General features: G+C 60.1%; 2 protein-coding genes across 2 annotated transcripts; one reads left to right on the top strand and one right to left on the bottom strand.

Moving 5' to 3' along the window:
* The first annotated feature begins 1,029 nt into the window (after positions 1 to 1,029).
* On the top strand, positions 1,030 to 3,978 carry NAGK (N-acetylglucosamine kinase). The gene is made up of 10 exons (XM_075092290.1): positions 1,030 to 1,096; positions 1,608 to 1,692; positions 1,944 to 2,042; positions 2,137 to 2,278; positions 2,390 to 2,500; positions 2,584 to 2,696; positions 2,981 to 3,068; positions 3,333 to 3,430; positions 3,515 to 3,593; positions 3,675 to 3,978. The coding sequence occupies exons 1-10, from the start codon at positions 1,068 to 1,070 to the stop codon at positions 3,860 to 3,862; spliced, it is 1,032 nt and encodes a 343-aa protein (XP_074948391.1). The 5' UTR covers positions 1,030 to 1,067; the 3' UTR covers positions 3,863 to 3,978.
* Positions 3,979 to 5,043: 1,065 nt separating this feature from the next.
* Positions 5,044 to 22,351, bottom strand: PAIP2B (poly(A) binding protein interacting protein 2B). Its single transcript, XM_075092291.1, has 4 exons — positions 22,236 to 22,351; positions 12,153 to 12,307; positions 7,791 to 7,967; positions 5,044 to 6,901 (listed from the first exon to the last, which is right to left on the bottom strand). Exons 2-4 carry the CDS (start codon positions 12,297 to 12,299, stop codon positions 6,845 to 6,847), a joined length of 381 nt encoding a protein of 126 aa, XP_074948392.1. The 5' UTR covers positions 12,300 to 12,307; positions 22,236 to 22,351; the 3' UTR covers positions 5,044 to 6,844.
* Between the last annotated feature and the right edge of the window lie 296 nt (positions 22,352 to 22,647).

Below are 22,647 nucleotides of genomic sequence, written 5' to 3'. Positions count from 1 at the left end.
ACCCGCTGTCACCCCCTGTCACCCCCTGTCACCCGCAGAGGGGCCGCGGCGCCCAAGGGGGGGCTCAGCTGCGCCCGCGCCCCCGTCTGCCACTCGGCCGGGCCGCGGCCGATGGGAGCTGACAGCCGCCCTCGTTAGTGCTGTGCTAACGAGGGAAGGGGGGGTCCGCTCGTGGGGAGGGGGGACCCCAGCCCCTGCCCTGGCCCCCCACAGGGGATGTGGCTTTAGGGACAGAGGAGGACCCCGGTGCCGTGGTGGCTCCTGGCCCACAGACACGTCCTCCAGCTCCCACCCAGCACTGGGACTGGGGGCCGATGGCTGGGGGGCGGGGGGGAGCTGGAGTGGTGACCCCCGTGGGACCCCCCTTTTCTTTGGATCTAAGATGCCAGGGGGTGCTTGGGGGGGGGTGGGCCTGTGTGCGTGGGTGGGGCTGTGTCCTGCGTGGGTGCATGTCTGGGGTTGTGCGTGTGCATGGGACTGTGTCCCGAGTGGCTGCGGGGGGGGGGGCGGCTGCGTCACGGGTGGACGCATGGGGACACACACACACACCTGTCTGTGTCCCTAGTGGGTGCATGCGTGGGGCTGTCCCCTGAGGGTGTACGTGCGTGGGGCAGTGTCACGGGTGGATGCGTGCGCGGGGCTGTGTCCTGAGTGTGTGGACCTGTGTCCCGGGTGGGTGCGTGGGGGGCTATATCGTGGCGGGGGGGGGGCTGTGATGCGGATAGGTACGTGGTTCTGTGTCCCGGGTGGGTAGACCGGGCTGTATCTCGCGTGATCCTGTACCCCTGCACGTGTATGACCCCCGCGACCCCCGGGGAAGCAGTCTTCGACCCCCGTCCCCATCCACGGGGGTCCGCGGGGCTACGGGTGGGGAAAACCCGGCGCCGGAGGGGCGGCACAGGGACCCGGGGCGGGAGGAGGGGCGGGACAAAGGCCCGGGGAGGCGGGGAGGGGCGGAGCCATGGGCGGGGGCGGGGCAAGGGCCCCGGTAGGCGAGGCGGGAGCGAGATAAGGGGCGGAGCTACGGGTGGAGGGGCGGGGCCGGGGCGGGGCGTGTCCCGGCAGAGATGGCGGCGCTCTTCGGCGGCGTGGAGGGGTGAGGGGTCCGGCCGCGGGTGGGGGTTCCCCACGGGGCTCCGAACGCCCCCGCACCCTGATCCCCGCGGGGACCCCCCGCCCCCTCCCGGACACCCTCTCCCTGACCCCTCCTGACCCCTGCCGGTACCCCCAACCTGGAGGGGGCGGCTGCAGCCGGACACCCCCTTCCTGACCCCTCCTGACCCGTCCCCGGTACCCCCAGTCTGGGGGACACACACAGAGGGTGGGACCAGGAGGTGATGTCAGCGGGGCAGGATGGGGGGTGTCAGCACACCCCCCCGCAGGGACCTCTGTCCTGGTGTCTGTCCTCCCCCCCTCAAAGCCGCCCCATCCTGGTCCACGCTCTCCCAGCACCCCCAAGGGCTGGTTTAGGGGCTGCGGGGGGTCCCTGGGGAGGGGCAGAGTCGGGGTGCTGGGGCTAAGCGAGGGTCTCCCCCTCACCCCCGCACTGGGGATGGAGGGCGGGCACGGGGTAGTGCTGGCAGCGTCCCCCCCGCCTCCCTCCGCAGCGGGGGCACCCACTCCAGGGCGGTGCTGGTCTCCGGAGATGGCCGGATCCTCGCTGAGACGGAGGGACCCTGCACGAACCACTGGGTGAGTGGGGGGGACACCCCTTTCCCAGCCCCCAGGGATGGGGGGGGGCACAGGGGGCTGGGGGGGGCTGGCCCTGCTTGCCCCCAGGCTCTTGGGGCGCTTGGGTGGGATGAAGCCACCGGAGAAGGTGCTGGGGCCTTGCCGGCACCTCATGGCCGGCGGCGAAGCTTTCGCCTGTGCAGGACCCCCAGGGATGGAGCCTGGGGTGAGCTTGGGGGGGTCTTTGACGTGTCCCCCCCCTCGGCTCTCAGCTCATCGGCTCCGAGAAGTGCCTGGAGAGGATTGAGCGGATGGTCAGCGAAGCCAAGAGCAAAGCCGGGGCCAACCCCTGCGTCCCCCTCCGCTCGCTGGTGAGCCCCCCGTGCCCCCCCAAGGATGCTCCGGCTCCGTGTCGTGCCCCCCCCCGCACCTCGGGGGTGACGGGGACCCTGCGGTGCGGGGCAGGGGCTGTCCCTGAGCGGGGGTGACCAGAAGGATGCCATCAACAAGCTGACGGAGGGGCTGCGCCAGTGCTTCCCCCACCTGAGCCAGAGTTACTACATCACCAGCGACGCCGTCGGGGCCATGGCCACCGCCACCGACCGCGGTAGGGGACAGCTCGCCCCGGGGTGACAGCGAGGGGGACGTCCCGGCACAGGGTGTGAGCAGGGGGGGTGACAACGTGTTTCCCTCCCTCCGCTGGCTCTGACCCTGGCAGGCGGCATCGTCCTGATCTCGGGTACCGGCTCCAACTGCAAACTCATCAACCCCGATGGCTCGGAGGTGGGCTGTGGCGGCTGGGGACACATGATGGGTGACGAAGGCTCAGGTGAGGCCGGTGGGCAGGGTGTGGCTGGGGGGCACCCCAGGGCTGGGGGGGGTGTTTCAGCCAGCTCTGTGCTCCCTCTGCAGCGTACTGGATCGCGCACCAGGCCGTGAAGATGGTGTTCGACTGCATGGACAACCTGGAGGTGCCACCCCACGATGTCGGATACGTCAAGCAGGCCATGTTTGACTACTTCCAGGTGCTGCTGGGGGGTGCTGGGGGTGCTCTGGGCTGTGTGTCGGGGTCTGGGGGGGGGCTCTGGGCTGTGTGTCAGGGTCCTGGGGGTGCTCTGGGCTCTGTGTTGGGGTCCCGGGGGGGCTCTGGGCTCTTTGTCAGGATCTGGGGGGGGCTCCCAGCTGTCCATGGGGATGGTGGGGTCCAGGGGGGGATGCTCCAGGCTGCACACCTGGGGATGGTGGGTCCCAGGGGCTCCGGGCTGGGCTGTGGGGTCACCAGTGGGTCCCCCCTGTCCCGGCGCTGCAGATCTCCGACAGGATGGGCCTCCTCACGCACCTCTACCGCACCTTCGAGAAGTCCAAGTTTGCGGGATTTTGCCAGAAGCTGGCGGAGGGTAGGGAACCCCCTTCCCTGGGGGGCGCGGGGGGAAAGGGGGGGGCATATGGGGGGCAGGGCCTGGGGGCTGCGCATCCCTGCCTGTCACCCCCACTTTGCCGTCCCTCCCTGTGATGGCTCCTTGGTCACAACACACCCTCTGCCCTCGGCGTGGGGGTGTGTGTGGGGGGACAGCCCAGCTCAGGGGAGCTGGGTGTGAGCCCCAGAGGGTGCTGGGGGGGTCCCAGGTCCCTGTCCCACTCCCCCCCCACCCCATACCCAGGCGCCCTGGCTGGGGACCCACTCTGCTGCCACGTCTTCAACAAAGCCGGCGAGGTCCTGGCTCGCCACGTTGTCGCTGTGCTGCCCAAAATCGACAGGGTGAGAGCCGACGGGGACGGGGGTGCACGGGGTGAGCGGGGGGTCCCCAGTGCCGCTCTCACCCGCTGCCCCCCCATCCCACAGAGCCTGTTCCTGGGGGAGCTGGGGCTGCCCATCGTCTGCGTGGGCTCCGTCTGGAACAGCTGGGAGAGGATGCAGGAGGGTGAGCAGAGGGGCGGGGGCTGCTGGGTAGGGGGTCCTGCGGTCCACTGTAACCCCCACCCCGCGTGTCCCCCCCCTCCAGGGTTCATCCAGGTGCTGGCGCAGGCGCGGGAGGAGACCCCCGGCCACGTCTTCTCCCGGTTCAGCCTCCTGAAGCTGAAGCGCTCCTCGGCGCTGGGGGGGGCCCGCTTGGGTGCCAGGAGCATCGGCCAGGCTCTGCCCTTGGACTACGCCGGCAACGTCGACGTCTTCTACACCCACGTCTTCTAGCTGTGCTCCCCCCCGCAGCCCCCCGCCCCAGGACAGAGGGACCCTCCGCACGCAGCGGCAGCGCTTTGGGCAAATGAGTTTTGTAATTTGGCAATAAAAAGGTTGCAAAGCCTGAAGGGAAATGGGCTGGGGGCGATGGGGCAGCCACTGTGGTCACGGGGAGAGGAACCGGCCCCAGCGCAGCCCCGCTGGGTGGGGAGAGCTCCGAGCGTGGTGGGGCTGCTGGAAAATGAGGAGAAACGGGTCTTGAAGGTTCCCGTTTCGGTGCCCGAGGAGGCTGGGCTGCAGCGGCTGTGGGCGCTGGGCCGGGGTGCTACTCGGCAGCTGAGGCAGGGAGGGGGTCCAGCGCTTGGGGGCCTGGGGCGGAGGAAGATGAGATGGAGGAAGGAGGACACCTTTGGGCTTGACTAGCCAGGACGCACGATGTCAGGGGTGTGGGTACCCCCTGCCAGCGGCTCCGGGGCCCGTGGCGAGGCACAGCCCCGAGCTCGGCGCTGGGGAGGCGCGGGCGATGCTGACATTTGGTGAGCGGAGGGAAGGACTCGATGCCGCCGGGCCCCAGCGAAGGGGAAGGCGGTGGCTGGTCCTGCCCGCGTGAGTTCAAGCAGCTTTCTTGGGGCTGGTCTTCATTTAAAAGGCAAAAAGTGAAAAAAGAAAAGCCTTTTTTGCTTTTTGTGGTTGAAATAAAGCAGCGAGGGGCTGTGCCTGAGCTAAAGCGCAAACTCCAAAGCTGCCTCTTCCTTCCAGGAAGTGTGGATGGGAAGTGCAGGCACTGGGACGGGCACGGAGCGCCTTATCAAGGGGGGCTGGTCCTGCGGGCTCGCCCTACCACGGCGGGCAGCTCCGTGCCCGGCTCCTCCGCGCGCCGACGTCCTCGTCCAGCAGCAGGGTGAAGCCGTGGGGCTGTGGTTTGCAGTACCCCGTGTCCAGCTGGGGGAAGAAGCAGCAGAAGAGGCAGCAGCCTCTTTTAAAATAGATTTTAAATTTTATTTTCTCAGTGCCAAGTTCCTGACCAGGCATAAATCAGAGCCGTTTCCTCCTCCAGCCATTTCAGGCCAGGCCCACAGGAGGGAACAGTACCAAGGTGGTGAAGGAGGAAAATCCTCCAGGACTGGAGGCAGCCGAGGAGCTGACTGAATGGGGAGACCTTACCCCTGCTCCAGGCAAGACTTCTGCACCACTCAGTTCCAAAAAAAGTTTATTTTTAATAATGCATTGTCTGAAATTTACAGCACGTCAGAGGGTGGGGGCAGGTTTTTTGGGTAAGAAATCAAATAGAAACCAGAGAAAGGGTAAGGGGGGGGCGGGAACTGTGCTACCACTACAGAAGTAGTTTGCCCAGCGTACAGCTGCCCTTCCCCGGATCACATCCTGCAAAGCCCTGGGCGCAGCCTGAGCCCCGGCCCCGGCGCAGAGGGAGCTGCCGGCAGCCAGAGGCGGCCACGCAGGCGCTGGAGGCAGGGGTTGTACCGGGAAACGGGAGAACTCAACCCAAACCACAACCTCTGGGCAGCGATATTTAAGATGGGCACCTTCAACAGCCAGCTCCCGCTGCGGTAGTGTCGGGGTTTGGTGCTGGTTTTAAGACCGGCAGCCAGAGGCGGGAGATCTGTCGAGTTGGGGAGCGGACTGTACGCAGAGCAGCTGAGCTACATCAGCTCAAGCCTCCGCTCGCCGTTAGTGTTTGTGGTCCAATAACCCCGGGCCCTCCTGCCGCGCTCGCCGACGGGCACCGGCTCTGCTGGGCCGAGCTAATGGAGACGGAGCGAGCCCTCGGCTACCGAGCAGCCATTAGCTTCCACCTCCGCAAGCCCCGCAGGGAGCTGTAATCCCCCTCCATTAACTACTCTGTTTAAGTCAAGGGAATAGTGGAAGTAACTGCACCCGGGAGGTGAGATTTACACGGATGAGCAAGAACTCACCCCTAACAGCCAGTAGCTATTTTAATCGTTAGGCTACGCCCCTCACCGAGAAGCCCCCGCTTCCTCTGGGTGCGGATTTCCAACCACCAGAGCCTCAAAGGCCACCGCAGGGACCGGCGCGAAGACGCTGCCCATCGCCTTCTCTGTCTACGTCTGTGGGTGCTCCTCAGAGCTCAGACTCATCTCGAAAGAGGATCCTTCTCCCGGGGAGGCTGCTTAACACCAACTCCCCATCGCCCCGCTCTGCTGAGAACGGGCTCTAATCTGGTTTTCTTGGATTTATTTCCATGAGAAATGAAGGTAGAGATGCTTCAGAGCCGTGGCCCATAGTGCTGGATGAGCTCACGAGCTGGCGGTGGGGGGGATGGGATTCTTTAAGGAGAAGTCGTGTTTTGCAGGAGCAGCCCTTCCCTCGGGAAGGACAGCTGGGGTGGTGTCTGACGGGTCTGGTCTCCCCTAAGAGCTCCCACAACCGATCAAGCAGGCAGGACTGAGCGACCAGCAAAGAAGCGTATGAGTTAGTGTTTAGTACCTACCAGAGAGCCGGGCAGGCTGCTGCTTGGAGGAATTTGGGGTTTACAGTCTTGTTACACTTCACTTTTCCTTTAGCGAAAGGAATCCTCTTAACGGAAACAGAGAAAGCCAGCGCGGCTCCTGGCCCGGGCTCGCCGCCTCTGGGGAGGGAGCAGGCGGGCAGGGGGATCCCTACAAATTCTACTTAAACAAGAAAACATGACTTTTTCCACTAGCAGGTTTGAAGCACGCGTTGAAGTGGGCCTCTGGAGCAAGGGGAGTGCTGGACTCCAGGGCAGACCTAAGGGCTGCAAGTTCTAAAAAGCCAAAAACTGCCCAAAAAAGGTGATAGACGAAACAAAGAGTTTAAAAAAAAAAAAAAAAAAAAGAAGAAAAAAAGTACTTGAAGCGTAGAGCAAGATTTCGCCACGTTGCAGCAACTCCGCTACAGTACGGAGTCCAGCCGGGGGCCGATCCCCTCCCTCCTTCCCCCCCGCCACCTTCCCCCAGAGCAGGGACACAGTCTTTCCAAAGCCTGCCTTGACGGTCAGTATTTCACACCGGGCACAAACTCCTTGGCGTCTGGATTCAAGTTGCTTTTGCTCTGGAAGAGAAGAGGGAGGGAGGGCCCATCAGCGGTCCAGATAGCGGCACCCCCCTGCCAAGCATCGCCCCACGGACCTGCACCCCGAAGGTGCCCCGGCCCGGCTGCCATTGCCGAGGATGCCGATACGGGTGCGCAAAGCCCTGGCCCTCGTGTCCTCGCAGGCACCCGTGGCACTCGAGAGGCTGCTGAACAAGTGCCAGCTCGAATGCAGCTACTCCCAGACTGGGTTTTGGGGGCGGGAAACACGGGAGAATCCGCTCGTTCTGTCTCTCCCTGCTTTTGCTTCGGCATGGGGGTGTTTTATCCCCACCCACGGTAAAGCGGGGCGGGAGGTAAAGCGACTCAGCCTGAGCACAGTCAGCAGAGCTGGGCCAGAACAACCCCCCCGCCGTGCTGGTCCATACAGCCCTGCCATGTATTCCTGCTTTCAGGGATGAAAACGGGCATTGCCTTAACACCGCTGCTCTTCCGGCTACCTAGCAGGTTTTCATCACTCTAAATATCTGTCTAGGCCCTGCAGCACACCTGGCTGGACCTCCTGCACCTCTCCAGCCTGCCAGGACACCCCACTCTGCCCAACAGGCGAGGGAGGTCCCTGCTTGCTCTGGGACCAGAGCCCAGCTCACGTGCAAGCGGCAGCCCTGCTTCCACAGCTTCTGGGGAGCAAGTTCTGCAAAGCTGCATACTTTTGTCTTTAGGATACACAGCTAAAACGAGTAACCTTGCAGAAAACTCCAAAATGCATCGTCACTGATGCATAAGCACCAGCTCTTGCACTGACAGCCCACCGCCAGTAAGGAAACCCCCCATGGAAATCCCCGCTGCTTCCCAGGACAAGTCCTCTGCTCTTCGCCAGACCTCGCAGCGCATCCTCCGAGGTCCTTACCAGAATGTCCTCCGAACTGTGGCCGTCGCCAACGGAGAGCCCGTTCAGCTGCTGCTGCAGCTGCCCCATGCCCTGGGGCAGGTCGCGCGATGGAATGAACCAGTCCTGGTCTTCTTCCTCCAGCATCTCCTGGAAGCAGCGGTCGAGAAACTCCTGCTCCTGCAGCTCCTCCTCCACCTGCCCAAACACACAGGTTAGTCACAGGAGCAAACGATGCACCTTGGTGTTTTCCATATGCTGTCCCCACCTGGTGAAAGCAGAGTCTGCAACGTGCCTACCTCACCTTGGTGTCTGTCCATGCTACAGTAGAGCCAGAGCAATATTTTAAACCTAGATGATCACAGCTCTGCCGACTTGCCTGTAGCCAACCCCAAAAACCGCAAGAGCGTGAAAATGGGCACTTTTCTGCACGGAGCAAAGCCATGCATGAGCATCGCTTCCTGGCTGCGGCACACCGCTGGGGCAGGGAGATGCAGCCTGCAAGCTCACGGCACCAGGCGAATCCAGAAGGGAACGGGATTGGATTTACAGGACACCAGATGCATCAGCACAGGATTTCAGGCTGCCAGGCTCCAGCAGAGCTTGCTGCAAAGCGAATGGGACAGCTAATAGAATCACAGCCGGGCAGCGGTGCTAGAGGCGCGCCTTGTTTTTGCGGATCCTCTGCTATGGAGCGATGCCGTAGCCCTGCCAGCCTGTTTTGCTTTCTTGCGTCCCGTCCTCCTCCGGTTTGCTAAACCGGCTCTGCTCGGCCCCCCTGGCAGAGTGGTGCTCTGCAAGCACCGACGCAGGGTGGCAGTCGGCTCCCGTCGAGTGCAACGTGGGTGACGCCATCTCCGCTGCAGGAAAACTCCTCCCGAGCCGAGGAAAGCCACGGGAGCTGGCTCAGCGCAGGCAAAGCGTGGCAGGAGAGACGGGCAGGAGGAGGGCCTGGGGCACCCGGCCTTGCCCTCGGGCAGGCGCGTACCATCAGCAGGTTGCATTAACCAGCTGCTCCCACCTTCCAGGCTGGTTTTCTCTGGATGCTGACTCGAGCAAAGCGAGCTGGGCAGCCTGTGCCGCCGGTGGCCTCCTGCTAAACAGGCACGTGGTTGCTAGAAAATGAGCAGACGGGGCAACAGCCAGAAAACAGCATGATTTTGAGCAGCCGTTATTGAGTCCAGGAGGGCTGAGTGAATCCACGAACCACAAAACGCTCTGAAAAAGCTTAAGACCTTTTCATTTCACCAGAAAGCAGAAACTACAACTGAAACTGGCTTCCTGGGGAGGGGAAAGGGGAGCTCTGCAACCCACTGCAGCCCCTGACCTGGGGATGGGCCGGCAGCCCCTGCCGCCAGTGGGCTACTGAGGTCCCACTGCCCCACCATGGCATTTACAGAGACCTGTCCGTCACAAACGGCTTGGGAAGGTAAACCTACAGGGCTATCGACTTTCAGGTATTCACAGCCAGTCCCTGCTACACTTTAAATCACATCCAAGAAAACTCCTTGTGAGGGTTGTGAAAAGCTCTCTCGCAGTAACCAAGCCTTGGATGCCGTCTCCAGCCTCAGCTACTGGAGAGCTGCTCTCCACCAGCTTTAGAAACTGCTTCGCGGCAGAGGAAAATCCCCTTTACAGCTAGCAAACCATATCATTGCTATCCTCAGCTGGGTTTCTAGAGGCTGTCTTTGAAACTACGAGCTGGCACTAGCACATGAAAACAGGATAATTGGAAAAAAAGCCCCACCCCGGGACTGCCGGCTCGCCCCAGCAGGTGACGATGACAACAACCGCCCTGGGATCCTGCACTTCTACAGGGCACTGGACGGAGCGAGCCCAGAGCTTTGGGTATCCCGCAACACTTCAAACTCAGGCAAATATTCCTTGTCCTCCAAGCCTCAGCACTGCTGGCCGTGCTCGGGCCGCAGCCCAGCAGAGCCCTGCTTCCCTTCACACACCGGAGGCTTTTCGGTACATGCAACCGGCCATCGGTTTTCCTGCTGCTGGCCGCACGCTGGGGACACGGTGACGATGTCGGTCCTGGACAAGGGGACAGGGAAGGAGAGATCCCTGATGCGCTCACACCTGCACCCACCTGCTACCCCTCTAGCCAGAAACCTCCTTTGCACTGCGTCGTGACAGCCTGCACCAGGAGAGAAAGGGTTTAGTATTTGCTGAGGGCTCCTCTTTGCCTTCCTGTGGTATTTAATGCAGCTCTGTCACCTCCTGCCCCAGGCCCTTCCGCACCAACCTGACCTGCTGTCAGCACAGTTTCTTCTCAGCACAGGAGCCCAGCACTCCCTTTTTGCCCTCCGGGATGTGCCGGCTCCGTGGGAAAAGGAACATTGCTAGCATAAATAAGGGAGGACTGTGCCAAGAAGCTCATGGGTTTCTGAAAAGACCTGCCCGTTCCCCTTGCTCAGAGCCTGGATGGCAGAAAGCCTTGTGGGGGGCGGCAAGGAAGCAGTGTGGCTTCAGAAAGCTGAGAAAGATGGAAGATAAAGTGGGTCTGGGGGAAGATTTGGCCATGGATCTTACAGTAGCCCAAAGCCACTGGGGGTTGCGTGTGAAGGCAGCAGAAGCCACCATTGGCACTGGAAGGGACATGCCTGCTGTCCCCCATGCCGTGCCCTCATCACCGGCAGCTCATCCTCTCCCGGGGGCACTGAGGAGCGACTCTGGCCACAGAGCAGAGCCAGACGAGAGGCACGAGCGCAGCGTTCCACGCCAAGCCCCACGAGCCAGCCCAAGGACAGCTTCTTCCAGGAGTGCTGCCTTTCGACAGACAAGAGATCCTGGTGCAGGACAGGTCTCCCTACCCCCACTGATCCCCACCAGCAGACACATGGACTTCGAAGCCCTTGAGCAGTGACTCTAGCTTCTGTAGCAGCCATTTCCCCTCAGCAGCGTTTCACCAGGAGCTGGACAAAGGGCTGAGCTCCCAGGGCATCGCTAAGGAGTTGAAGCGCAGAAGTGAGGGCTGGCAGACCAGGAAAGCACAGGTGAGTATCTCTGTGACACAGTGCCTGATACAGGGAAGCCCTGAGGTCTGTCTTCGCTCCGTTTTCCTCCCTCCTCCAGCTCCCTCCACCTGCACACGCTCCCCTTGGCCGCGGCTCCTCCACTCCAGGACGCTCCCTCCAGCACAGAGCTGCACTATGGTTTGCTTTGCGCTTTGCCTCCACCAGGCTTTTAATCAAGACAGTGCTTCAGAAACATGAACTAATTGATCTAGCACATTTCCATCAGCACAGCTGCTTGTGCGGGCTGGCTGCTGCCTAATCACGTCATTAAATAAAACAAAAGCTTTGAGTCACAGCCCACTAACAATTGCTAACGTGATGTGGGGCGGCACAAGGCTGCTGCTGCACACTCACCAGGAGTCACTGTCAGCTGGCAGCTGCAGTTTCCTCCTGTGGGAGCAACACTTAAGCATTACCATATGGAGATTTTCTGCTGAGAACACCAGAAAGCTGATGAAATCCCCCTCTGGTGACCAGGGGCGTGGTGGGGACATGAAATGCCTCTGCCCAGCCTGCCCGCAGTTCCAGAGGGCCCTCCCGGCCAGTCTCCTGACACCCCGGTGATGGTGCTTGGCCACGCTTGTGGCGACATTTCAGGGAGGGGACAAGTCTCCGGGAGACTTCAGGTTTCCAGTAGCACAGCTCGGCCAGCTGAAGGGGCAAGCTCCTTCCTCGACCAGTTCAAACTGGCTGACTTCTCTCCAGCTACTGGGGTGATGGCAGGAGGGACCAGTGGGCCTCCAGCGAGCTCATCCCTGCTGCCTTGTGCTGCCCCAGCACTGGAGGAAGACCCAAAGCAGAAGCACGAGGAGGACACTATGTGGCTGCTCCCTCTGCTCCAGCTCACAGGGCTGCGTTGCTACTCCACGAGCAGGAGCCACTCAAATCCCACCGCGATCTACCAGAAGCTCTCGAGAACTTGGCTGAAACGGAGACTTCTACCCAGAACAAGAGGTACTAACTGCAGGAACTCATCGCCGAGGTAGCCAGGGTATGAATCCTCTCAAATTTCTAGCACTGTTTTTCACACTGGTCCTCTCCTTCCAGCTGAGCGTGCAGAAAGCAAAGGTCTCTTATCCCAGCAAAGAACAGGAGCAGATGACGGTGCCGTCACCATCCCTCTGAGGAAGATCTGAGTGAATCAAAGGCATCGTGAGGGTTTTTTCCTGACTTTAGCCATCCCATGTCCTTACAGGCAGATCCAATATAAACAGGATGACTCTCCCCGTGAACCACCATCGCCGTGCAGGGCCTCAGTGACTCACATGTGCTTCACAGCGCCCAAAGGACATCTCTCCATCTCCTCGCCCCAATTTTAGCCACAGAAACGCAGAGCTGGCAACCACCCTCCTGGTCTTACCTGTCTGTTGAAGTCTTCTTCGTTCTCCATCCACATGTACTCTGCAAAGGGGTTGTTTTCCTTTTCATCGTGGCCGTTCACTACTTGCTCCTCTTTGGATTTGGGACTGGACGCTGTCGTACTGGCGAGGTCGGAGCCATTCATCATTACTGACTCTGGGAAGAGAAACGAGGGGGTGAGAGCTGCCAGGGACCCCCGTGACCCCCCAACCCACCCGGCTCCCAGGTGGATGCTTGCCACGGCCACGCTGATGGGAGACAGCTCAGGCTCCCAGGCTGCTTTTTTCAAGGCACGGTGCTATTCCTGACTTGTCTTCTCTCCTTGAAAGCCCTGGAAGCAGCACTACACCTCCCTGGTAGTGGCAGCATTTATTTTTCATGGTTTTGACCCATCAGGGAGAGTCTGAACAGAGTTGGCCTGGATTTAGAGAAAGGGGTGACTTGACCAGCAGCTCCTGGCGAAGCTGCGAGCAGGGCTTGGACAGGCACACCCCACACCCCATCCATCCAATTTATTTTAAATCTGCCACAAAATACACCAAAAGGCCACAACTGGGTTATCACTGCAGCCAACACACCTACAGCAGAGAAACAGCTTGCCCCCTACCCTAAAATACTGAATTTTTGGGTAGAGCACAGGCACGCCAGTTCACCTCTCTCTATCTCTACTGTAATTTATGTATTTTTAGAGGGCATTTCGCAAAAGCCTGTTGGTTTTGCGACACAAAGCCTGCCTTTTCCTAAAGCAGGCATTCTGAGTCCCAGGAGCATGGCTTGAAGCAAGACAAATGTTAGGGAGTCCCAATCCTCGCCTTCCGCAAGGCTCACAGGAGCAGATGGAGAGAAGGACACACAGACAGATAAATGAGACGATGATTCAATAGCAAAATCCTATGGAATAGCGAAACATGGACTAAGGCCAGCACAACCCTGCTGAAAGACATCCAGATATCACGTAACAACATCCTGGCTGTGTGTTTTACTCTCCCCTGGTAATGGCTTTATCTGGGGCCGAGCTGCATCCAGCTCCAGCACAGTACTGGGGCACAGGGATGAACTGGAGAGCACCCCACACAAGCAGAGGCTGGAAAACACGACTTCTTGGGATGACTGGCAGAAGCCAGGTCCAAGGAGACTATTCCTATTTTTGGGAGGAATCTGAAGCACAGACAAGCGCATGGCCACTGTCGCATGTCACCCTCTGAAAAGCATCCCCGCTGATAACAAAGGTGCGTATTGACCCTCTTGGGACCCCAGGAGCGGCACAGCTTTAACACAGCTGCTCCTGGGCAAAGAAAAAAAGGGAAAAAAGAAGGGAAAAGGAAAAGCAGCGAGGCCCTCGGGCTGCCTGCAGCCTCGGTATACAGCACCAGGCCTCACTGAAGCAGCCTTTGTTATCTGCAGAGAAGCAAGAAAGGCTCCGAACCAAGCACGGAAACTTCAGCTGTGCCAAAGCCAACGCAGCGTTGGCTGTCGGTGATCTCCCGTGATCAACGAGACTTATTGACGACAGACAGCTCAAGTCTGGCAGGAGGGAGTCACAGGGCAGGCAGGAAGGGGAGCAGAGCTGCAAAGCAAGCGAAAAAGGCACGAAAGGTTTGGATGGGGGGAGCTCTCCCTCCTTCCCTGCCTGCTGCTCTCGCCGCCAGCGCAGATGTTTGCGCAGGCAGAGCCCGGAGCTCAAGGACACACGAGTTTTGAGGAGCTGGCAGGGTTCACTGCTTATGTACAGCGTCCAGAGCTGGGCCCGCTGCGCAGACAGGCAGGACGGGTGCTGGGTCGAACCGAAAGCCCTCCCGCTGCCCTGCTGTAGATCCGGCAGCCGCTGTCAAGAGACAAAGCGAGGTGCCTGTGCTGGTCCATCAGCTCCGTACCAGTCACCGCAGAGAACCGTTTAGCTGGAGAAGCAGCACGAGAGAGGAGGGAAGGGTTCTGCAATGTTTAATTTTACAGATTTTATTTTTTTTTTAAAAAAAGAAATAAAAAGCTTCCTCTCCCTCCCCAAGACTCCACATCCTTACTAATGCGGCTGCAAAGAGACCTTGCTGCCACGATGCCGGCTCTCAGCAGAGCTTTGCAGCTCTCTCCGAACAGCAAAGGGCGCTCTCCCCGCATTTTGCGTGGGTGACCCGGGACCCGCGGCACGGCCGTGGGGAGCTGTGGGAGGAGGAGAGGCAGAGGGCGCTGGCACAGGGCGGCGAGCTGTGGTCTGGGAGCAGAGACATGAAAGGATGGCTTGTGCCTACTTTCCCTCCCAGGTTTATAATGCAGCAGCGGGACTTCCATCGCGGCTCCCATCGGCAGGACAGGTTTTTCAGGTGGATGGGGAGCAGCAAAGACAGCAGCTCTCAGCACAAAATCCTAACACCAGGGCAGCCCTGAGCGCTGCCAGCATCCCATCGGAAGCTTGGCTTCCCGATTTCGGCTTCCACCATCCCCTAAGGGGTGAGCCCAGGGCCCCTGGCTCGGGGCAGCCAGCACAGACATCTAAGTGTCACGGAGTAAGACGGGAGCCCTTCTACAGAGCCATGCCCCTGCGCTTTGCTGGGAGAAACAGCAGGCAGGAGAGGCAGGCTGCCACGCAAGCTCAGCCCTGCCGGGGGGTGGCTCCTGCCTGCATGTCCACTGGGAATATTCTGGGTGGAAAAACTCACCTAACAGGAAGACAGGCACCAAAATCTCCCGTCGGTGCGGGCTTGTACGGCACGAAGGACAGCAGGGGTATGTGCACAGTGGCGGCACCACAGGAGTGACCTATGTGATGTACCACTTTGGTAGCCCAAACACGAAAGGGAGGGGAAAAAAAAAACCAAAGTGTTTTGGCTTTTTTAATCTCCTATTTTCATAGCTGGGTCTGAAGGACCCAAGGTCATGGTTTCCCTGTATCAGCCGGCGCTCGGAGCATGCCAGCAGTCCCTTGCAGCAGCCCCGGCCATGCAGAGCCTGGAAAAGCACCTTCCAAGAGTGCATTTTCCAGCCTGGCTGAGCCAGGCCCAATGTATGTTTTGGTCTGCGTGTTATTTATCTGAGTCACCGGGGCAGCGCTGTAACTGTCAGCCTGTTGACGCTCTACCAAGTACGCACGGAGCCAGGGTAATTTTGATATATTGGCGAGACGTTGCAGCAAGCTCACTGCTCTGAGCCGGGGCTCTCCATTAAAACTAAAAGAAATAAAACCCCTGCTTTCTTATAATGAAGGCTTCTTGGATTTGTTTCTCCTTTCCCCTGGAAAATTAAGTAGACCAATAACAAACAGAAGTAGTCTTCAACCTGGGACCAAGAGCTCAAAAAAACCACATGCAGAGCACACAAACCGCCTCCTGGGAGCTGCACATCCTGAGCCAGAGCACGGCAAATCCCGAGGAGCTACGGCGTGCGGCTGCCTGCAAGGCAGGGAGGCAGCCTGGGAGGTCCCTGCTAGTCTTTACAAACACCTTCATCGGCCTTAACGCTCCCATACTCGCCTGGGGCTGGAACAGCAGCCTGGCAAGGTAGGCTTCCTTTGGAAAACGTATGGGAATCAGAAATTCGGCCCCCGTTTGTTGTTTGGGTGATGCTAAAAGGTGTGATGCTTCAAGGCTACAGATTTCACGGGAGCTGACCCCAGCTGGGGCTATTAGCTATTATTCCTGGCTCCATTAGCCTGGAAATAGTCCCCAAGGCAAATTAGCACAAGTAACCGAGACATCCGAGGGCAAACTGAGCGTGGCTCACACAGGAAGATGCCAACACAATACCACCGTCCCAACGCCAACGGGACCTAGAGGATGGACTTTTTGTGGAGGAAACATCCACATTTCTGTCTGGACGCATCTCTGAGCCCCTGTGCTGCCACGCAGAGACGGCGCTGCGATCCAGGCACAAGGCTGAGCATCATCCAGCCCCGCTGGAGGGCTCGCCACAAAGCCGTAATCGTTACCGGCCCTTCAAAGCCAAGGGGGAGAAGGAGGAGGCATGATGCAGGAGTCAGCGGATGCGGCGGCGGCTCAACGCTGCCAGGGGCAGGTCTGCTCCCCCTGCCCCCAGCCCTTCACCTTGATCCCTTTGGCAGCAGCAGGCAGGTACTGCAACTACCCACCCTCTGCTCACCTCCTGCCCCCCCTTCTGCAGCTGCAGGTCCCATCCCGCACGCGCTGGTGCAAACCCTGCCGAGGCGGTCGGGTTGTGCTCCAGGAGACACACTGCCCTCGCATCAGAGCAGATGCCGCGAGGCCAGGCGGGGCTGCCTCGTCCCACCCGGCTCCCGCTCCTTGGGGTTAAAAGGTGGAGCGAGAGCAAGGTCCCCCCGTCACTGCGTTGGGACGTTTGATGCGAGAAAGGCAGAAACTTGGTGGACCAACTCCTTAGCACAGGCAGCACCCAAGCATGGTATAAAACAGGGCAGTGGCTGACCCTAAGGGAGACAAGGCTGAGAGAGAGGAGCGAGAGGACAGCAAATGCAAGGGCGTAGGTACCTGCCGTGCTGCAAGAGGAGCACAGGAGGCGAGAGCCTGATGCGGAGGAGATAACGCAGGGTGACGCTGTCGGAACGGCAGGGAAGCAAGCTGATCTCGCAAGCGTTTTTCCTGCATGTGGGAGAGAAGGGCAGGCGGGCAGTGCCGCACGCCCACCTCGAGCAGGATGGGGGGCTGCAGCACCGACCCTCGGGTGGAGAGGGGTAAAAACAAGAGGCAGCAGCCGGCTAGATCGCACTGTGGTTGGAACAAGCCCTCCTGGGAGGGGAGCATCTGCGCAGGGACGCATCAGGCTCCTGTGACGGAGCAGCACAAGGCATGGCGGGTTATTAATAATCTGGATAACGCACTTCGAAACCCCAGAATCACACATATGGTTGTCTGCTCTTCGCAGGCAGGCCATTAGACTATTTCCTTACCTAGTTCAGGAGGATAACACGCGGCGGAACAAACCAGGGTTAGTCACAGAAGGACTGAGGAACTCCTGGGAGGCAAGACCCTTCAGGAGTCCCGCTTCTGGCCGGTTTCTGCCCCTATGAGAGCATCCCCTTCTTGTGCCAAGTGTGGCACGAGCCACGTTCCTCCCCTTCGCCCCCAAAGAGTTAACAAGTCAGCACCAGACGGGAGAATCGAGCACAGCTGCGCGCTTGGCTAAAGGCGAGGGACATATGGTCCTCCTTACCCTCCCAGGCTGGCGCAGCCAGAGCCAAAAGCCTCGGCAGGGGCTGCTTCGGCAGGGAGCGCCGGGTTATGTGATGGAGGAGGCTGGCCGGCCACGGCTCCCAGCTCTATAAATAGCTTTGGGAATCATTGTGTTTGCAGACGGGGCTGGTCGTTCAGCAGGAAAACCCACCCAGCGCAACCCAGACTTCAGGAAAAAAAAAAAACACTACCAAACCCAAGCCCTTCTTTCTCTGGGAACTTTCACAGCAAGTCTCCTTCCCGCCTGCCCTGCGAGCGCACAGGAGCACGGCGAGGTTTGCAGGAGGGAAGGGGAGAGGTTAGTGCTGCATCCCCAAGCCTGTGCTGCTGCACCTTCATCCCAGCTGCACTTTGGGTTTAACAACACTCAAATTTCAGCTTGTAGAGCATTTGTAAAAAGAAACCCACTATTTTTCCCCCTCCTCAACCAGCGCAGAAACGCTTCCCACAAAAGGGGCACACTGGAGCATGAGCAAACTGGTTTGCAGTCCTCGCCCAGAAGCCCAGGACTGATCTGTGCCCAGGCAGCGCTGGGGCAAGGAGGGGAGGAAAGGGCCGGGCGTTTTTGCAGGCCATCTCTCAACTTCTCCAAAGCAGCAATTAGGGAAGAGCAACTCATCAGCCTCATTCTCCAAGAGTCTAGATTCTCCCGTTTCATCTTGCACACGTACTTCTCTCGCACTCCACAGGTTGATCTGGTTCAGCCCTGCTTCCAACGCCCTCGCTCCCTCCACTAGCTTCTCCCCCCGGCCACCTGCGCCCTGCACAGTAAACGTAGCGATTACCTTGCTCTAATCTCTGTTCACAGATAAGGTCTCTGCACCTCGGAGTCCCAAGCCGCGCTTTTTATCTCCCAGCCGTGTAGATTTTTCCAGCAGCCGTGAGCGTTGCCAGCTGCCCCGCATGGCACTTGCGAGGTTTTCCCCCCCTCTCTGCTTCCAGCTGGGTCTCACTGGAGAACCCGGCGTGACTGGGTCTGGCTTTTTCTGCTAGGCTGCAATCCGGCTCAGGCCCAGCCCACGCTCTGCCACCTCCCTGACGTCTTTCAAGTAACTTTTTCCCCCCCCCAGGCTTCTCCTTCCTATTATACTGGTGCTTCAGGTTTTATTCCCTACCACCGACGCTGAAGCGCTGAGCTGGCGAGCTGCTGCAGACCTTCTGGAGTCACCCAGCGCTCCCCACTGTCTTCAGCCCTCTAATTAAAGGGCGTTAAGTCTTCCAGGTTAGTCTGGACTTCTAATGTTAGGCTGGCCTGCTGGTACTCCCTTCTCACGCTTGCTGGGCTACTGGGGGGGTGGTGTGGCAGTCCCTGCTCGCAGCAGATGTGGAGCTTTCCATTTTCAGATATCTCTCAGTTGCTGAGGAACTGCATCCTACTTCCATCTCTGATCTGGGGGATAATCTCATCCTGCACTATTTTAATCTGCATCCACAAGAACAATCCCCACTTTGCTCAGGCACAAAATGAAGTACCGCCAGATTCCCCCTGCCCGCCGTCATTTTGAAACCACCAGAAACATCGAACGCACTCTTGAGCAGCGTCCAAGAAATGTTTAGAAACCTAATTTCAAATTCATCCTAAACACTGCTCTTCAATGAGCTACTTTTAATCTCAAAGGCGAGGTGTTCTGGACTTGACAGCTCACAAACGGGTCCAGGATTAACGCTGCAATAAACTGCAGCAGCAACACGGCCGGCCAGCACCACGCACGAGCCTGCGAGCAGCAGTGTTCTGTAATTTCTTTAAGGGAATTGATAACAGAAATGTTAAAGACTTCAAAACAGAGCACCCATCAAGCAGCACCTCCAGCTCCCCGGGCATGGGACATCCACGGGGCGAGGACCTGCCTGGGTGCGGGCAGAGAGAAGAACTGAGAACAGAAAAAGCCAGTGGTGCAATTTCTGCAGCAACAGTGGCTGGAAACGGAGGTCAGGGCAGCAAACGGAACGCTTTGCCAGGGCTCTCCGAATCTGCGGGAGCAACTTTATCTCTGTTTGCAACGCAGACCCAATATGGAGGCACTTTTCTGGGCACCTCCCAGCACGTCCCCTGCGTTCACATCTCAGGCTTTGCCCGGTGCTGGGCGCACGCCCTCCATGCCGTCGCTTTCACTCAGAGCAGGGACGGGGAAGCAAAGTGCAGCGAGGCCGACAGGGCTAAGGCAGACATGGTGGTTCCACCCGCGTTTCGGGAGCTCAGGTCTGCGCCTCGGCAGCTGGACCATGCTGGCTCTTGCTGCTCCCTCCCTCAGATGACAACGTGGTCGCAGCTGCCAGGGCTCGGCACCCTTCTCCAGGCCACCAAAACCCAATGGAACGTGCCCTGTCAACGCCAAAGAGCGGGTGCTGGGCAGGCCGGCTGGCGGCTGCCGACGACACTGATGCGGATCAAATTAACCCTGGTGTAAGGCACAGTGCGATGACAGCTCTGGCAACGGACGCTGCCCTAGTGCCGCTGCGGTTCCTGGGGCGCCGCTGGCAAGTGATGGATGAGCCAGAGGCAAATGACTGAGGGTCTTGCCTCGCCGTCCCGCGGCTGACCTCCAACCGCAGCTCACAGCAGCCAGCTGGGAGGGAAGAAAACACTGCTTCAAGTGAGGGGAACAACCCTGCTTCCCTCCTTGGCTGTTCACTTCCAGGACAAAAGCCTGGAATTTTGCATGGAAGTCCAGCTCCCTCTAACAGAGCGCCCCGATTCGCTCTCCGCCTGTGTACGGCTGGTGTTTTCTGTCTCAAATACACGGGGAATCCTGCATGGACACGTGCGCACCGTAGATATGGCACCCTGGTTCTCCCGTACTCTGCCCGGAACAGGGCTGTCCCCTCAGCTTGCCGCCCGCCAGCTCTTCAGAGGGAAAAACCACAGACTTCTTGCACAGAGAGGAAACGTGGACATTTTCAACATAATATTATAACACGTATTTTTGTCTCAGGCTGTTAGGAACCAAATAAACACAACCGCGGGCTTCATGCAGCCTTTTCTGTGGCCCCTTCAGTCAAGGCTAAGAGAGGAACAAGGATCCGGGGCAGCCATACTCCAACACGACGCAGAGCCTAGCGTGCATCCCGTCAAGCAGTCACCGCCTCAGATGCGGAAAGAAGTTTTCCTACCTGGCCACAACGCTCCTGTGGCAATATCTGACTTGTCGCTGCATGCCAGGCTGAAACCTGAAGAGCCAGCATGTAACAAATATCTGAAGGGCACGAGCCAGGAGCTGGCTACGCCACACCGAGCCTGCTGGTGCCGCATCACATCCCCCACAAATGCAGCTGGCCTGGGATGGAGACAACAATCTCCCCCCCGCACAAACCCAACCGTGTGCTGCAGCCGGAGCCCCCGCAGCACAGGCCAGGCTAGGTTTTTTTTTTTTAGGTAAGTTTAAGAACCCAGCTCCTAGTCACTGTCATCTGTGAAGGCAGCATGTTGTGTCGCCTGCCTCCGGTTGGGGGTCCCTCTGGAGCGACGGCAGCGTGCAGGACTGCTGTGCCTGTCCCCCCATGTGCTTCATTGGAGCAGAGATTGTGCCGTGGGGGGGAGAAGCCTATCTCCTCCTGCCCCACAGGGGGGCCAGTGGCACGCTCCCATTGCCTTGCTCTGCCGGTGGGGGGCCTGGCCCATGTAAATGGGAGCCTGGGGACTGTTTTGGGCCCCAAGGGCCTGGACGGGGTGAGAAGCAGGGTGGTGGGGGCAGCGCTCAGCTGGAGCCTGGCAGCACCCCTGCCACCAGTGCTGCTTTTCTTTGGCAAAACCAGCCAGGAGAGATTTCACAGAATCCCAGACTGGCAGGGGTTTGGAAGGGACCTCAGGAGCTCACCCTGTCCCACCCCTGCTTGAGCAGGCACACCCAGAGCAGGGGGCACAGGGCTGCGTCCAGGCGGGGTGTGAATGTCTCCAGGGAAGGGACCCCACAGCCTCTCTGGGCAGCCTGTGCCCCTGCTCTGGCACCCGCACAGGGAAGGGGTTTGTCCTCATGTTCAGGTGGAACTTCCCGTGTTCCAGCTTGTGCCCGTGGCCCCTTGGCCTGGCGTTGGGCACCACTGAAAAGAGCCCGGCCCCATCCCCCTGACACCCGCCCTTCAGATATTTATAGGCATTGATGAGATCCCCCCTCAGCCTTCTCTTCTCCAGGCTGAACAAGCCCAGGTCTCTCAGCCTTTCCTCACAAGGGAAATGCTCCAGTCACTGACCATCTCCGTAGCTCTCCCCTGGCCTCTCTCCAGCAGTTCCCTGCCCTTCTTGAACTGGGAAGCCCAGACCTGGACGCAGCCCCCCAGGTGTGGCCTCACTGGGGCAGAGCAGAGGGGGAGGAGAACCTCCCTCGCCCTGCTGGCCACACTCCTTTCCATGCACCCCAGGACACCGTTGGCCTCCTTGGCCCCAAGGGCCCGGTGCTGGCTCATGACCAACCTGCTCTCTGGAGATTTCAGCCGGTCTCTCCGACTGTTTCGGGGTTGGATACCTGCTCTGGGGCATCCCGCACCCACCTCACCCTCCCGGCAAGTAGCTCCTCCAGCAACCCCAGTGCATCTCAGGGTCCGCTTTCACCCGGCCTGTGCGTCCCAGGGAGGGGAGCTCCCCCAGCCAAACGCGGCCCCTCCGGTAAGGAACCTGGACGCCGAGCCGCGCTCCTTCGCTCCGCGCTGCCCCGGGGCTGCCCTCGGCGCGGCCCCGGCCCAGGGCCGCACGCAGCCCCGCTGTCAGAGGTGCGAGGCGCCGCCGGAGTCGGGCGGGACGAGCGAACGGCGCTTAACGACGCTTTAATTGAAGGCGGGCCGAGCCGAGGCCTACGGGGGCTGAGGCCTACCCGGGTTAGTGAGGCCCACCGGGACCCCGCCAGCCCCGGACCCCCCGGTGCTCGGTCCCGCACGCCGCGAGGCCCCAGCCGGGCCCGCACCCCGGGCTCCCCCCGCACCCCCCGTCCCAGTACCTGCTGACCGGGCCGGGCCGGTGCCGCTCGGTGGGCGCCCGCCTTCCTCCCGCTCCCGCTCCTCCTCCTCCTCCTCCGCCGCCGCCGCCGGACCCCGCCACGGCGCGGCGGAGACACGCCCACCCACCCCACCTTTCCATTGGCCAAACCCGCCACGCGTCCCCGCCCCCCTCCCCACACAACTCCGAGTCTGGTTGGACGGAGCGGAGCGCGATCGTGTGGCTATTCCACCAGCCGGCTGTCACTCCGGGTTCTAGTCCCACCCACTCTGCCGCCCTCTGATTGGAGAGTCCTCGTCCACCTCCTAGCCTTCGGATTGGTTAACCTCGGAGGGTCGGATTGGTTGGGCGCACGCGTCGCCCACGTGGGGCGAGACAGGAGGCGGGACCGCGGTGTGGTGGGCGTAGCCGCC

The sequence above is a fragment of the Phalacrocorax aristotelis genome, chromosome 4, assembly GCF_949628215.1.
Source record: "Phalacrocorax aristotelis chromosome 4, bGulAri2.1, whole genome shotgun sequence".
NCBI lineage: Eukaryota > Metazoa > Chordata > Aves > Suliformes > Phalacrocoracidae > Phalacrocorax > Phalacrocorax aristotelis.
Note: the sequence above shows the minus strand (reverse complement) of the source record. Positions and strands in the feature narration are given on the sequence as shown.

Excerpts from the sequence above, each read along its gene's own strand:
- PAIP2B (XM_075092291.1), bottom strand. The coding sequence starts at position 12,299 with ATGATGAATGGCTCCGACCTCGCCAGTACGACAGCGTCCAGTCCCAAA. Across the intron at positions 7,968-12,152 it reads AAGAAGACTTCAACAGACAG|GTGGAGGAGGAGCTGCAGGA; the intron begins GTAAGACCAGGA and ends GTGTTTGGGCAG. Across the intron at positions 6,902-7,790 it reads ACAGTTCGGAGGACATTCTG|AGCAAAAGCAACTTGAATCC; the intron begins GTAAGGACCTCG and ends CTTCTCTTCCAG.
- NAGK (XM_075092290.1), top strand. The coding sequence starts at position 1,068 with ATGGCGGCGCTCTTCGGCGGCGTGGAGGG. Across the intron at positions 2,501-2,583 it reads GATGGGTGACGAAGGCTCAG|CGTACTGGATCGCGCACCAG; the intron begins GTGAGGCCGGTG and ends CTCCCTCTGCAG. Across the intron at positions 3,069-3,332 it reads TTGCCAGAAGCTGGCGGAGG|GCGCCCTGGCTGGGGACCCA; the intron begins GTAGGGAACCCC and ends CCCCATACCCAG.